General features: G+C 37.9%; 1 protein-coding gene across 20 annotated transcripts in view; it reads left to right on the top strand.

Moving 5' to 3' along the window:
* LOC146834551 (adhesion G protein-coupled receptor L2) overlaps positions 1-16994 on the top strand; it is a 202023-nt gene extending 185029 nt beyond the window's left edge. For 5 of the 20 annotated variants that reach the window (XM_085601948.1, XM_085601943.1, XM_085601947.1 and 2 more), the window contains 6 exons: positions 2209-2300; positions 4423-4591; positions 7982-8110; positions 8423-8519; positions 11731-11859; positions 15006-16994. In XM_085601948.1, the coding sequence (XP_085458074.1) occupies positions 2209-2300; positions 4423-4591; positions 7982-8110; positions 8423-8519; positions 11731-11859; positions 15006-15757 (1368 nt within the window). In that variant the 3' untranslated portion in view covers positions 15758-16994. Of the gene's footprint in view, positions 1-2208; positions 2301-4422; positions 4592-7981; positions 8111-8422; positions 8520-11730; positions 11860-12069; positions 12152-12654; positions 12707-14529; positions 14580-15005 lie in introns of those variants that run through there. The other 15 variants (XM_085601946.1, XM_085601941.1, XM_085601945.1 and 12 more) reach the window with 8 other exon arrangements.
* Positions 16995-17221: the final 227 nt, after the last annotated feature.

Genomic DNA, 17221 nt, shown 5'->3' with positions numbered 1-17221 from the left:
AGTAAGCCTATTGACCAATCACAAGTGGCCAATTACAAAATAAAGTAAGAGGAAGCTAATTGAAAAGATGGGCATTGCCTAAAGCCCATATCCAGGAACAGCTTGTCTCGCAGAGCAGCACATGCGCTGCCCAGGCTTGACCTAAAAAGATGGTTGTCTCCCTACTACAAAAAATGTGATGGCGATCAAGTTGATCTTCCGCACATCATTTATCAGTGTAGATAAAAAGTCTTATATCAGAATTGTCTACTCAAAAAATTGAAAATTGTCATGGCCATTGGACAGAAATAAACAGTATTACAAGCAGTTGACCGAACACACCAAATGAAGCATCAATGGCCAGGAGCATTGGTAGAATCATAATGACAACAATTAATTTACAACAAAATTGTGTAACTGTATGCAACCTGAAGAGGACGCAATTACTGAACTCAACGCTCTCATGAGCAGCCTTAATTTCCCGATGCTAACTTAAATACTTGAAAGCTACCCTAAATAAATATCGAGTCAATGATAGAATACAAATCTCTATCATGACAACGTAAAATTCTTCATATACACCCACCCATAATCCTCCTAAAAGATAGTCCTACATCTCAAGTGGCCTCCGGTCTGCTTCCTTCTACAATGAACAGCTTCAATGCAAAGAAGAAAGACACAAAAGGATAAAAAATAATTCAGTCACTAGAGATTAGAATGCTGACTCGCTGTAAAAAAGCATTCCCAAATGGCTGATAATGCTAGTTACTGTTCGAAGCTGGAACTACAAGAGATACAGAAATGCCACCCTACTGGTGTTTCCCAACACAGCCAGCGAAAGATCTTGGTGAAAAATCCATGTAGAATTTGGTGGAATCACTGCTGGAATCCTGTCTCTCAACACAGATTTCCCTGGCAATTCCACGTTTTCGAAGGACCCAATATTTTCCCATCCTTAAATTATGATACAGATGATTACTAGCGGTGGGCGTAATTTGCATAGTCGCGCTACGCAAAGCTCCGCGAAACGGTAAAAAATCTCCGAACACTCAAATTCCGCAAACACGCGGAATTGCTTGTTCGCAATGCTTTTTTCCTGTTTGCTATCGCAGTTTGCGTGCTCGGGGGGGTGGGGGTGGAATATCTTGCGAACACTCATTTTGAGAACGCAAACAAGCAAAAATTTCCACTAAGCCGCGGAACGCAGAATTTTGGGCAATTCCGCGTAACGCGAAATTACCCAAATTCCGCGAGCGCAACGGAATTTGCCGCCCAGGCCTAATGATTACAGTAATTTCAGGTGTTGGAATACACATGCCTAAGTCCCAAACCAGTTAAACTGAAGACTTTCACATATATTTGTGTGAGCAACAACTTGTAAACCGTGTAGTAGCAATTGTGTATTTCACTTGAATAACAACTTCTGTTTGATGTCAAATGACAAGTATAGCTCGATGGTGGTACTTTCCTCCTCCAGGGTTTTAACTTCGAAACACCAATAACAATTTAAGGCGAAATGGGTCAATACTGCCTCTCAAATACCACTCAGCCTGTAAGAATGAGTGTAGGAACTCTCTGCCCAATTTTTACATTGTCCGGAAAAGCAGAATAGGAATTGTGAGGCCTTCCAGCTATGACATGATGGTAGCCTCCCTAGTGTCTCGTTTATCCTCAGGGATTCTGTGAGCCATGAGAGTAGGAAAATTGCTTCTGGCAGCTCCCCTTCCCCAAAGCACCATGGTAATCCCAGACCCACGGGTATCTAGCTGTTACTCATGTTGCTGGTGGTCTTTGAGTGCTGCCATCTTGCACGAGGATTACTGCTTAGTGTTGCTTACACTGCCATTCTAAGAGCCGTGGCCTGAGCTGGTATGATCAAGTGTGGTTGGTTACCTATGGCGGCTGTGGCAGGAGAAAGATGGAGGGGTAGTGGGAAAAATGCAGATGGTGCTCTACACTCAGATAGGAATTATTCAGCTGGATTCGTGTAGCCTACATGAGTTTTTCAGAATTTAAATGAAACTCAATAACCTGCAAAGAATGTTATTGCGCATTTGTTAAATATTTTTATTGTATTACATTTTGTTCAGCTACCAACGATCTGTTACATCTAATAGCAAGTCAGTTTGCACCAATTTGCATGAAGTTATAGACTATTTTATATTTTTCAGGACGCCTGTGTGTTACGTTTATACAATAATTTATTCTAACACTAATGCTTTTTTACAGCTTAATTTCATTTTCCTGCTCATCACCTTGTGTAAAATGGTGAAGCATTCCACCACCCTGAAGCCAGACTCCAGCCGTTTGGAAAACATTAAGTAAGTATCGAATCATTGCATTTAAGCGCCTTCTGGATTTCTGATTCTAGGACTGATTAGGCTCTAGTCTCCATTAGAACCACATGGCAGTCTCCCCTTTAACTGCAGCTATCAGTTAGGATGTTGGGCGCGACCAGTCCTTCTTGTGCAGCATTCTTGCACTGATGACACACATGGCGAGTCAAAATCAGATAATTTCCTCTTTGAAATGGAGCCAAAAAGTTATTATGACTTCACAAGAATTCCACAACTGTTTGGTAATTTCACTCATATTTAGAATGCAGTTCATCCGTGTTTCTCATTTAGCTGGGATGAGATTACATTTATTTTCTAAAATGATCCTTTTGATTTATGAAATCTGAACAGTTTCTACATGTAAACATACTCTCCCTTGATGCGGGTATCCCACTGTTCGCTTATTTCGTTGCGTTTGTGTGTGTCTGCTGCTTGCATTTTTTTTCCTGCGTTTAATACAGAAGTGTGGTGCCTCCGCAACTTTAATTCTAACACTGATTTCACAATTGCTGCACCTCAATGAAGCGTTTTAGGTGCATAGTAGTTCAATTTCGCTCCTTACAGCCATTTTGTAGCGTGAAGTGCAGTGGAACACCAGATTTTAAAATAAAACAGCGACAGCAAGCTGTACCATAAACTGAGCGACAAAACAGGCAAACATTTAGAGAGAAGACTTAAAACGTAGTTTGCACCAGTCTCATTGCATGTTGCATGATTAGAGAGCTGATCTTTAGCACCTCTTTTCTTTCTTTTCTCCTCTTTCTACTTATCCACACCAGTAATTACCGTGTTTGTGATGGCTACTATAACACAGACTTACCTGGGTAAGCTGGAATCTTACTTTTAACACGTTTGTGGCATGACTTAACAGCGTTGCAAGTTTATTAATTAAAGGTCCTTCTAAATTTAGTTTGGAACTATTATAATATTAGGTTTTTTTGGGGGCTTTTTGCTGTATTTTTTATTAATTTAGAATTTTTACTAAATTTAAAAAATGAGTTCCTATTTCTGTTTCAATTCTGTCTCTAATCCTTTGTTTCTTTCTTCTGCCTGTAACGCTATCTAGCTATGAGGATAATAAACCATTTATCAAGTAAGACTATAGTAAGATGTGAAATGCTGTAACTTACCCCCTCCTCTCACATTCTGTGCCGTTCTTATTTCTTTTATTTGCCATTCTGACTGGGCTTTCCCCCACACATCGGCGTCACGTGGAAACACAGTGCAAAAACAGACTCTCAAACAGAGTACTAAAATGTCTACCATGCGTAAATATTCCCAAGCATAAAAATTGCCCTGCGTTTAATACTTCTGTCGAACACTTGCTTCCACATATGGTAAGACTAGATTTAGAATAGTACATTTTGAAAAAAGCTCTTAAATATGTGGAAGTAATTTGGCCAGATTTATGCAGCAAATACTGGTCGGAGTGTTTGCAGGAAGATATTTGCGTAACGGTAAGAGTTAAGTTATCGTTATTTGAAGATCTGTTTTAACAAAATATATTTTTGCAGTCTGTTTTCACATGGAACCCATACGTCCTCACACTTCCTTTTTCACATTTCAGCAACGCTCCATTGTGAAAGAAAGGCACTTCAGACTCGAGGTAGTTCGTCTCCGCAGCTATTTTTTATTATTATTTTTTTCTTTAACCACTGCAAAGCAGTGCGTGCCCTGCTCTAGCAGGGCCTCAGGCCAAACATAAAACTCCTCCCAGAATTAAAGCTACTTCTCTGAAATTGAAATGAAACAAATGAAATCTAGGCCTAAAAATACCCCTCAGCGTTTTGAAATGGATTGGGCGCCCTGTTCAGTACGTGAATGATGAGAAGGTCATATCTCCTGCCACAGTTTCCACTGGAGACTAAAGTGCTAAATGAAATCATTCGGTCTCTAATAGAAACCAGGTTAGAGCTAGTGATGTGTGTGACTTTTGAGCATGGACCATGTGAGAGCCAGCCGCAGCTACTGAAATGTTCATCTATGAGGTTTGTGTTTGCCTATGCTTTTTCTCATCCTGTCCCTGAAGCAAACCTCGTTTACTATTATGAATTTCTAATGTGTATGGTTGTCGCCCTTGTAGCTGAAGTGTTTTTTTTCCCCTTAGGTCCTGGGTGCTAGGTGCTTTCGCGCTCCTGTTTCTTCTTGGCCTGACGTGGTCATTCGGGCTGCTGTTCGTCAACGAGGAGACGGTTATTATGACCTACCTGTTCACCGTCTTTAACGCCTTTCAGGGAATGTTCATCTTCATCTTTCATTGTGCCCTTCAAAAGAAAGTAAGTGCCAGAGAAAACGCATTAAGCTATGTGAGTGTGCGTTGTGCAGTGGAACCAGTATCCGCGTTACGCTATCATTGAATCCAAAATTGACCACATAGATTTAGATAATTGTTTGTATTCGATAATTATTTCCATACTAGACGTGCAAAAAGTTAGAGAAATGTTTATTCGAATTAAATAAACCTAAACACATACTATAAACATAAAAAGGAGAGTATGTATGAAATTTCATTTCACATCACCAATTTTCTTAACGTATCTCAATGTAAATCACTAAGTTTGCATGAGGATTAATTACATTTGTCAGTGTTGATTCACGTTTCCAAGTCGGCCATTTTAACGGTGCCATTTATTGGACTAATAATGTCAGGATAGTAATACATTAAACCACGCTGAATTAAAACGTCTTTGTCTCCCTATCGTTCCCACACAATCTATATTTACTGAGGTACTTATTTACCACAGTGTCAAATCTTAATAGTGGCCCGACGATCACTACAGCATGAAAGGACATAATCTACACCATGGGTAGATATACTAAGGAAACTGGCCAGCCTGTGATTTTAGCTTTAAAACTTTCACTGCTTACCAGATGTCATTCTGTCTCCTTCTGCATGTTTAATCCTGCTTTTTTACTGTGTTATTAGTATCTGGTCACTAAATTGAACTGTGAAATAGAATTGTGAACGTGGAAACTATTATATTTCCTGTCCTGACAGAATGATTGTGCTTTTACTTCCATCAGTTTTCAACAACCTGTAATTTCCAGATAATGATAGTGGAATGTGCAATGCTGTCTGATAACGTTCATATACTGGGATGTGGGCAAAGCGGGAACGCCGACCATGCAGTGTGTGTTGTCGCTGAATGCAGTGATTGTCCCTGCTGCATTCTTTCATTTAGGAGTGTACACGGTTTGTGTGTATATATTTATAGTCCCTCTTTTTGTTAATCTATCCACTTAGAAATTGTATATAATATTCAGAGTGTTTAAAACAGAGGAAGCAACAACACTGTGACAATGACCTGTTTTGTGCAACCTCTGAACGTTAATTGTCACAAAATTGTTTGAAGCAGTAGCATTCCAATATGATTTAAGGCAGGGTTGAAGAATGCGGGTTAGGAGGGCCGTATCCAGGCCATATTTTAATGTCCACCGAAAACACATTTTCATACAAGCAGTCTAAATGGAATAGCTGTTATCTTGAAAATTTGGTATGAATTCGGTTCTATTGGTGCTCTGCTGTCCAATGTTTATATTGGCATCGACTAGTCAAAATGTCAGTTTCTTGTCGAGAATGAAGGCGTCCATCAGAGACTTGTTAGAATTTGGAGACGGAGCAGCCCTGCATTATAGCCTTCCATTACCCTTCATTACTGAATATCTGCAGTGTGTAATCAAGTCGGGGGCATGGAGATGCACGTGCATTGTTACTGAAGGTGCTTTCACTAGGTTCAATTATATTCCGTTTTGTTTTTCTTTCTCTTCGCTGTTGTACTGCAGAAGGGAACCTTTTCAGTGATATCAGGATTACTTTATGGTTGGCTTGGCTTTTTCCTGTTTACTACCTAGTGGTTAATACGCATTGGTTCATACACTTGCAACTAATACTTTAGATTTGTAGCTTACAGCAGCAATGCTTAATACATTATAGATTCTTTGGTAGGTGGAGCATGTCATGTGGCACAGTGTCAGGAGAGACCAGGCTAAGCTCAAAAAATATTTTCTTTACCGTGAAAGTAATGAAATGTGTTAATTTCGTTTGCATTTAAGGTTGGAAGAAGGATCTTCCAATTTGTGTGTTTATGTGAAGTAATGAGCACTCTAGGACCCATGCATGTATGATCCCACCTTCATGTTTTTGGCCTTCACTCAATGAAGCTCTGATCTTTGTCAGTCTGCACAATGCTGTTTCTCTATTCAGCACTGGGGAGATCCTATCCTAATACTGTCTGTGTCTGACTTTAAGTAGGCACGGTGGTAGATACAGAAACGTACCCCACAAGCGAGTGATTACTTCAGTGAAGACTGAATTTTTCAACCTTCATTGCCAATTGATTTTCACACTTTAATGAAAATTCATTTTGCACAAATACATGTTTGCCTACTACTTTCACTGTGTGTTAATCATACATTCAGTAGATGTCCTTCTACAGTAAATACCACTTGAACGTATGTGATATTGCTTTCATGATGGCCCTAGAGTGTCCAACCCACACTGTGTCACCGTGTGACACACAAAATCATCTCCCATCACAAGGTCTTCCGATGAGCCGGTATCACATGATGGCAAGAACGACGAGCTGGAAACCCACTGGATTTACAGCTTGTTTTTGGAGGCTTTGAACTGCCAACATCCATTAAGGGGTGTGAAAGCACCCCAGGACTTTTGCTCAAGCCTCAGGAATATTTAGTTTTTTTGGGGGGGAAGGGGATGTAGAGGTAGGTCTGGGCTAAACGTGCCTCTAGAGTACTTCTCGGAACGAGGCCCAGCCACCTTCTCACACCGTGAAATATTTTGTTTAGTTGGCAGGTCTGTGGTCACTGCACTAAAATATTTTTAAGTGTCATCGTTCAATTAATAAAATTAGCATTGTTAGGTGATGTCAAATATTTTACTGCTACAACACCATTATGTTGTATCAGTAAAATATTTGATACACATCGCAATAGCCATAACGATTGTTTTCTATAAAGATGCTAACTTTTTCATGTATTTCCATCTTAATGTGGCATAAGGTTTTGCCAGCTTCGTACCGCTCAAATTAGAACCCAGGCCTAAGTCTTTAATGCTGATTAACAAATATGAATACTTGTCGAGGGAGGCATTTGCACTCTTATGCTACTTGGTGTTTCGATTTTATGTATTAATGTAATGTTAGCCAACATGGGAACATTGACAGTTGGTCTGTCAAATACAGCACTTCAGTTGTGTGCATTCTCTATACTTATACTAATAAAATGAACTTGCTTCTTTTCAGAATTTACTGATATTCGTTTGTTTGTCAGATGGGTAATTAAGTGGGTTTTGTTTGTGTCCTAACAATACTGCCATTTTGTAAGTGCAATTCTCGATGGATTTTAAGTTGATCCCTCCGAAAACTTGCTTTCAATAACGAGTTTACCCTTGTGGTACTGCAATGCTTTCTCTTTAGATTTGAAAGTGATGCAAGTATTTTCTAATTTAAGTAGATTTTTCTTTTTAACATTGGGTTTGCACAATTGTTTTTTTCTTTTGAGTGCTTTTTGTTTTGACCGACACTGCTTCCCACCATGGTTTCTGACTCGTTAACTACACGGTCTCAAATATGTTTTACGCTGCTGTGCAATGTGAAAGTGCACCTCTTTAAAATAAGGTGTTCCTTTTTTCTCATTTTAAAATTCAGGTCCGCAAAGAGTACAGCAAGTGCTTCCGACATTCTTATTGTTGCGGGGGACTCCCAACCGAGAGTCCTCACAGCTCAGTGAAGGCATCAACGACAAGAACGAGTGCTCGCTATTCCTCTGGCACGCAGGTAACTGTTTTGACAGCAGCTTTTAATTAACATTATTTATAGAGTGCCAAAGGGGACCTGTTCAGATCCACTAATTGTCTTCTCATTATAATGATCTCGATTGTTAATGCTCGCTTTTTTCTCTTGTGGGATCAACTATTTCTTAAATGACTTTCATACCTTACCTTTCCTTTGTAGTCAGATACCTTAGTTTGAGAATTATTTGACATGTGAAAGAATGGCGATTTCCACAAATCAATAACTGATTGAATGTCGTTCAAGAGCACCAAAAGATGCATATGCCTTACTCTGATTTCGATGCTTTCTCTCTAGAGCCGCATACGGAGGATGTGGAACGACACAGTAAGAAAACAATCTGAATCTTCGTTTATCTCAGGTGACATAAACAGCACGTCCACGCTTAATCAAGGTGAGAAACCAAATTCTTTTTTTTAATTTTTTTTTTTTTTTAATTTTACCAAGAGTAGTTGTTCTCACGTTTTCTATTTTATATAAAAGTACAATCCCTCTCATGGAGCCAACACTTATTTTTGTGATCCGTGCTTATTCAAGCCTTTTTCTCTGTGGATACTCACTTATCCATTTATGGAGTGTGATTTTAAATATGGGACATTAATTATTTATCTTAAAAGCGGGAACATAATTCTAAACTTTCAATGACCTTTCCATTTGAGTTGGAGATAAACAAGAGTGGAGGACTTTGACTGGCGCATTCATTTGATTTTTATGAATTTATCCCATATTGTCCTATATTTAAAATATGTTCATTTCTTACAAGCAGCATGCTATTAAGGAGAACTAGATTTTTAATGAAACAAAGGCATTTCTTCTAGTAAAATTACTTTAAAGCATGATTAACATTTAATTTACTCTTGTTATAAAAAAACAAATCGCTGTACTAGTGGTTGATCTTAAATTTGCTCTTTGCAGTTATTTGACAATCTAATTTTAATAAATGAAGAATATTAACTGTTCATTTGGAGGCTTAGCTTAAGAGTAACTCAACTAAAGCGTGCTGACAGTGATTTCTAAAGTGGCATCTTCATTCTGTTGCCCATATAAACTTTGATGGTTTTGCATTCATGGTGTGACTGGCTTTGTCACTTTTAACTATCTTGCATATAAACCAGTTCTCCTATATAATGCTTGCTACCCACAAATAATGCATATTGCAACCTCATTTCCAGTTCCATTGCTCCATAGCTCTGGCTGTTTGTTTTAAACTCTATTAGTTGAAATAAAGAAAATTGATCATGAAGAATTCTAAGTTTTATTTAGTCCAGGTTTCTCTAAAGAGTACCTGATGAGCTACTGGTAGCTCTCTAGCTACCTGTAAGTAACACTCCTGTGTGTAGCCTTGCCTCCTACATTTGAAGCCTTTGCTTGGCTGAACTAATATATGTAAAATAAAATCGAGAGTTTGCATTCAAGACGAAAATGTGTGTATTTTCAGAACTCATAAGCTCATGTTTAGAGAAAAATGACTCAATTTCTAAAATCTATTTAAAGCTGATATTTGAGTGATAAATCTTGTGGCATATTATTACCATAACCATGGTGCCAGGGGCATTGTCAGTCAGTCAAACATAAGCTTATTTTAGACCACAGTCTTTAAAAACATTTACAACATAAAGCTCATTAGATCATTTATTCTTAACTTTATAAATCCATTCCAAACTAAAATCAATCCAAGAACTTCATTCACACTCCTTAAAAATAGCCCCAAAGCAAAGGTTACATCCAAAAACCTCATACCCGGCAGTAACCTTTTTTAATTTTTTTTATTGGCTTTAATCAAAACGTCCGTTGGGTTAAAAACCACTGATAATCCACTAAAATATCTGTTAAATCTCTCTTCCTATTAAGACTACATTTGCAAATTCTATCCTCCTCTAACAGAGAACCTTGTACCGGGACATTGGGTTATGCATTATCAATTGAAAGGCATGTGAAGCTGACAAAACCTTTTCACACTGCTAGTGGCCACTAATGTAATCAATTGTGTCTGGTGCGACCACCCGTACAACATTAATAATAATAGTGGCTCCTTATCATTTTCATTGAACATAAGTAGCTCTTGTTCCAGAAAAGGTTGGAGATCCCTGCTTAGTCTGTGTTGTGTGTAACCTTCAGTGAGAATGTTTCTGCATCATCAGACACCTTTAGCTTTGCTCCTCCTAGACTAGTGCGTGTGCACACAGGAGTAGAAGGATAAATGGACGGAAGACTAAGGCGGTCATTAATAGACCCCTAAATTAAACAGAAATTCATTATTCTTTCTACTGCAACTATCAGCTGTTGCCCATCATTTTGGTATTCTTTGTCTTGCTATTGCAAGAATTCTTAAACATTATATACTAATTAACCTGATTTCCCTGCAAGTTGCAATTTCACACTCGCTCTTGATTTACAAACACTTTCACATTTCTTTCTGACATTCTCACTAAATAAAATGGGTGCATGCAGTTAGGTAAAAGTATCACATTGGGCCTAAACTAATTTTGCTTCAAGTTTAGTCCTCAGGGGACCGGTAATACCACATTTTCCCCAATCTAATATCCTTCGATGTATAATGCAGATTTCCACCTCATTTGCCATCCAGTGCTCTTTATTAGTTAAAATAAAATAAAAAATCGAGCTTGAATAATTCCGCATTTCTTTAGTGTCTGTGTGTAACCTTCGGTGAGAATGCTTCTGCATCAGACACCTAAGGCTTTGCTCCTTTTAGACACGCGCATGTGCACACAGGAGGTCAGGGATAGAAGGGACACAAAACTAAGTCAATAATTATCCCCTAATTGATACAGAAGTTGATTAGCAAAATATCGTGGAGGTTTGCCTTAGTTTTGCTCACGATGTAGCCTGGGTAAACAAGTAGTACAAATCCCTGATGCTGCCTAGGGAAAACCTTTGAAGATGTATAGAAAAAAGATTTAACCAAAAATAAATAATGTTGAAAGCATGCATTTGACGCTTTTCTGTGATTTTGTAAATGTGTTTATTTTGTCTGTCTGAAATGTGAACAATGCTTTTACATAGATAATTGATGTAGCATGCAATGTATAACTTAAAAGGCCTAGCTCTTTCTTTTATAAAGAATACGTGATATTATAGAATGTGTTTATGTAAATTATTGTGCTTTTCTGCTGCATGTGCTTTTGCATAAACCATGCAAGGCTTTTTATTGCAGTTTATATTCTCTCTGGATTATTTCTAGGCTTTATGCTTCTGCCATTCATTTTTATAATGTTTTTATTAGCGACTGTTTTGCATCTGTGTGTGCATGACTTTTGGGAACGTTTTCACAAGTATAGTTAGGTGAACCATCTCGAGACAGTAGATTCGATGACCACATTTAATTTCCATTCTCTATTGGTTGTGATTTTGTATGAATTGGATAATGTCATTCTTGGCAAGTGTTTACTTTGGGGACTAAGAAAGCAGTGGTGAAATGTGGCCACTCCCCCATTTTCTGAAGTTATGTCACGTTCAATCGGCCACTCATAACCATGTACAATTTGATTAGTTGTAAAATGGTAGCACAAAACAGACTGCTTTATTGGTCATGCCTGGTCAAAAGTTAGGATACTGATGTCTCTCTTTGTGTTTCTTTGCTTTAGGAATGACTGGCAATTACCTACTAACAAACCCACTTCTTCGACCCCACGGCACTAACAACCCTTATAACACATTGCTCGCTGAAACTGTTGTGTGTAATGCCCCTTCTGCTCCTGTGTTTAACTCATCAGGTGTGCATATATTTACCGTATAAAGCTGGTCGTCTTCTTTGCTCGCTTTGCTCTCATCCAGCCTAAGCTTACAATAGTTCAGCGCTATGTTGTACGTTTCTAACAGATACCGCAGCATTGCCCTTGCCAGGCTTTTAAAACTGCACTATATTATAGGAATGTGTGAGCTAAATTAATATTTATCAGTAATTGTCCATGTTTTCAACACAGGTGGCATAAATCTTAATATACTATTACAGGACTGACACCACATGGTCTGAGAGCCCATCTGCAAGATTTATATCATTTAGAGGTACCATATCTATATAATATTAGGTCCATTTGATTCGAAAGTTCATAAAATCAGCTTATGAAGTTGATTTGATGTTGTACAGTAGTGCAAGGCATAGTGTCACTTAAGGAGTATTTGTTAATGTGTAAAGGCACAGTCTATAGTATGGTGCAGCTCTATGCTGGTGAAATGTGTCCTGGTGTTTGTGTAGGTACAATAATCTGCTTAAGGGCAAATTTGTGTGGATTGCAAGTGATAGACTGCACTTGTTTTCCATTATTTCATGTATATGCATTGTATAATTAGTATTTATTAGCAAGTATGTTCTTCAGATGAGCTTTTGTCAAGTAGTAATAGTAGCTTTTAGTTAATTCGGCATTTTAACAATGCAAATCTCTAAATGTGAAATCAAAACCCTGTTTCGACTTTCGAGTTTCTTTTTAACTAAATTCCGGTTTCTCTTTTTTTTTTCATTCTCTTGTTTTTGTTTTTCTGTCTCTAATTCTTCTTACGCTTTCCTCTAGCGACCTACAGAGAGACAAGTATGGGAGTAAAACTTAACTTTGCCTATCAAATGTAAATTTTTTCAGCATGGTTTTTAATGGGCACTATTAAAATATAACCGTATTCATGAAGTAGACTCAGCGGGCAAGTGGTTCACAAGTGGAATTTCCCATTCGTCAGCCCATAAAAAAAAAATCCAAAATTGGCGCAGTATTTACATGCTTTAGAGGCTACAAATTAGTCTTTTGGAAACGCAATTGATAATCCGGAATGCTGAAATAATTTGCGCTTTAGAAAGCACTGTCTAGCAGAAATGTTTAATTTATTTACCATTTCTACATTTCCACAGTATTCTTGCTACAGGCTATGTATGGAAAGACTATAGTGAATTACCTGATTTTGGGCAGCAAAACTGCCTCTTTTAACCAGACCAAAAATATTACCTAATGCGCTTAAAGCTGCCGTTTATCTTAGAATTAATGTTTGCCTAACATGTCACACTATATGCTTCGCAGAAGAGTGAAACATTAAAAAGAAAAGCGCACATACTTTGGAAAAGCGGCTGCCTGCATGCGGTCTTTGCTTTTCAATTTTTATTTAAAACATGTGCTTGAACTAAAACGCCATTGTTCCGATATGGAATTACAAATCCACAGAGTGACTTAATCAGAGGCAAAGCGGGCTCCCAAGCAAACCTCTTCATCACTTGTCCTAATTCTCTTCACATGGGAATCTGGAATTGTGCTGAACCAGTTGCACATTTTTCATATTCACAACGTTGCTTGAAGTCCTTTTGTTTGCTGTTACAGTGGTGTCCTATACCATTGGATGCTGGCCTGCTTTGAGGAACAGACATCATCGTTTTTAAATGCTACTAATCTTTCATGGTAAACTGCAGCTTTGAGCATGGAAAGATGTCAAAACTCGAAATGACAGTATTTTTCCAAACAAGAATTTGTTCATACACTCCTCCAAGCCTTGCATATAATGCAGCAGCCTCAGTGCTCAGTGGCATTGCTACACCATTCGTTCATGTTTTTTTTTTTTTATAGGACTATTTCTGTAGCGCATGTGTTATTCAAATACATATGTCCATCTCTTACTGCATACCACAACTCTTTTTATTATCTCTTTGCATTCCTTTTACTTTTAGCGGGAAACCGTGTTGTGCAGTTTTATGTTTTGTGTTTGAATGGAAAGAACATTTTATATCAACAAGAGCATGTCACCACGAAAAACACATCCTTTAAAATCAGTCATCCATGTCCTTCTTCAGTTTCACTAACTTTCATTCTTCCAACCGTTAAAATGTGTTGGCCAAGGCTCAATCAACTCTTCCCATCCTACAATCAATATTTATTTCTGTGAGCCATACTTAAAGAAATTCCAGACATTTCTTCTACATTTGACCTTGATGTCCATTAAATTCGTTAGTCTAACTCATAATTGCCTGCACGGGTTCATTTAGTGCTGTCACTGTGACTGATGCAGACTGCAGGGCTGCAGGTGAACTATGACCTTCCGAGGCCTAGGGCAGTTGCTGGCAGACAGAATATTAGTGCAAAAAATGGTATTAACTAGAAAAGAGGCTGTTATTGCTGGTGATCGAATTTGCTGAACCCTTGCTCTAACAAAGTTGCTGAGAAACTTAGTAAATCTTCATCATGCTACAATAAATCATTTTACTTTCTTTTATATATCAGCTACTCTTAGGCCAGATAGCCTGAGCAGACAGACATGATGTGAGTTGTCCAAAGTGAGTCATTCCACCTGCTGTCAGTTGTGTTCTTGGGTGGTTCTTGTCAGCCCTGGTCCTTTGTGTGAAAGAATGAATGTTACACATCTGTTATGTACATGTTCATTGTTTTCATTTTTTTTCTTTTCTTCATTATCAGAAAAAGGAAACCTTAGAACTGTTAACATAGTTGCCTGCCAGTACCCATGGGTCAGTGTTGTACATTTCCCTTAATGTATGTTTCTATGCTGTTTGTTTTTTTAATTTAGTGTTGTTTAGGACAAATTTTGTTTTATTTTTCTAAATTATGCTTCTGTGTCTAAAACATAAATGTTTCAAATACATTGCTTTGCATTCTATATGCAAGGGCATGGAGTGAACGATTTCTTGTGGAAGACTCAAATTTGACACAAAAATGATTATTTTTTTTGTAAAATTAATGAACGTCAACTATTAATAAAACATCTTTCTTATAAGGTGTGCAACTTACCGAGAATGTCACATGTTTATGTTCTTGATGGCTTACATATTGACAACTTTGTCCTGAACTACATTAAATAATTTGTAAGCATAGAGCAAACAACTGTGTGAGTAAAGTGGAATTGTAACGTCTAGTTTATTTTTCTTTTGTTTCAGGACATTCTCTGAACAATGCCCGGGATACAAGTGCCATGGATACTCTACCGCTAAATGGTAATTTCAACAACAGCTACTCACTTCGAAACGGGGACTACAGTGATAGTTTGCAAGTTGTAGATTGTGGCTTAAGTTTGAACGACACTGCTTTTGAAAAGATGATAATATCTGAACTAGTGCACAACAACCTACGAGGCAGCAGCAAAAACCACAACCTAGAACGCACACTACCAGCCAAAGTCGTTATTGGAGGAAGTAGTAGCGAAGATGATGCCATTGTAGCAGATGCTTCATCCTTAATGCATGGCGACAATCCAGGACTAGAGCTTCACCACAAGGAGCTGGAAGCACCACTCATTCCACAACGGACGCACTCACTTTTGTACCATCCACAGAAAGTGAAAATCGAAGGAACGGACAGCTATGTATCTCAATTAACATCCGAGACTGAGGACCACATGGAGTCTCCAAACAGAGACTCTCTGTACACGAGCATGCCCAATCTGAAGGACTCACCCGATCCCGAGAGTAGTCCTGACGTTGAAGATGATCTCTCTCCATCCAAAAGGAGTGAGACTGAGGACATTTACTATAAAAGCATGCCAAATCTTGGAGCTGGCCACCATCTTCAGATGTATTACCAGATAAGCAGGGGCAATAGCGATGGGTATATCATCCCTATAAACAAAGAAGGCTGTATACCGGAAGGCGATGTTAGGGAAGGACAAATGCAGTTGGTGACAAGCCTTTAATGGTGTATTGAATAGTAATGCAAAAGGCCACACTAAGATTCATCGGGTCTTTTTCAGACCGCCTTCTATCTGCTGAAAGACCAGTTCTCATGCCACTTTGTCAGCCTGGAGGAAATGAATGGACCTTGTAGTTCTGTGAATTTTTTTATAAAAGGAAAACTTTGTATATACACAGAGTATACTAAAAAGAGATATTTGTTACAAAGAAAAGTTACCATCAAGGTATTCAAAACTCCTGCTGCTGAATTATGGAAATAGGAAGGAACATTTTCAGCTATTTTGCTGCAGCAGTTTTCAAAACAAATTTGTAAATATGGCTGCAACATTTTTTTAAGGCCTGCATTGTATTATATACAAGAAGTAGGCTATAAAATCCTGTGGGACAGATTTACTTTATTGTAATACTTCTGACAAGACTTGCAAAAGCAGGGCCGGAAACCTGCATCAGTTTGCAGTTCACTGCAAACAGTTTATCATCAATGGCAAAGACTGAAAACATGTCTAACCACTAGCAATCAAGCCACAGGCCTTATTTCATATTTCTTCAACTGTATAATGAACTATTCTCATGAAAATGGTAAAATAAATTATATTTTGTTCTATTGCTATGATGAAAACACTCATGTCTATTAGATATGGTTGTCCTTAAAATAAGTTCAAAGGGTTTGCAGAAAATATTGTGAAAAAGCTCTTGGTTGCACATATGTTAAAATGGATTTTGTTACACATCATGGCTGCATCTTAAAATGCAAGTTCTGACCATGCACACTTGTTTCCCTGTAAACAGTGTTCTGTTTTCATGAGCTTGGTTTGTTTTTTTCAGATTTCCTATTGCCAAATTTTTTTTATGGAGAAAACAAATCTTTTCTCACGGTGTTGCAGCGTGACATGTGCAATCGGTTCTAGTACAGGTTGTAAATTATTTTGCTGTTAATTCTTGAACAGTAAAATTAAAGGGCACTGGACACTTCTCACCGCCTTTCTAGTGAATGAAAGACATCAGGTTTTTTTTTTTTTTAAATAAAAAAAAGTCTGAAATATTACTCTTCCATGTTACTTTCGCCTATATTTACCAATTAATTTATTTTATGATAAAAATCTAATGTACATTTTCAGGAAAATTCAGCTTTTTCATCCTTTTGTGTAAACCTGTTAATAATGAGCCCATCACTAATATCCAATGTAAAGTTTAACACCTGTTTGACAGTAAATAAATGTGAATTTTTTCAATAAGGTATATGTGAATTGCTGGCATATGTACATAATATACTGACACAGTGATGGAATTTGCTGTTTGTGGCAGTTGTGCCCCATTACACAACAGTTATTGAATATATTGGCTTTCTACCGAAAAGAGGTGTAGTGACGAGAATTAACTCCCACATATATATTCTAAAGTTTTGCAGCGTGAATCCTTTTCTGGATTCCCATGCTGTGCATTATTCCGCCATCTAGTGGTTGGGT

Source organism: Triturus cristatus, chromosome 4_2, assembly GCF_964204655.1.
Source record: "Triturus cristatus chromosome 4_2, aTriCri1.1, whole genome shotgun sequence".
NCBI classification, from domain to species: Eukaryota; Metazoa; Chordata; class Amphibia; order Caudata; family Salamandridae; genus Triturus; species Triturus cristatus.
Note: the sequence above shows the minus strand (reverse complement) of the source record. Positions and strands in the feature narration are given on the sequence as shown.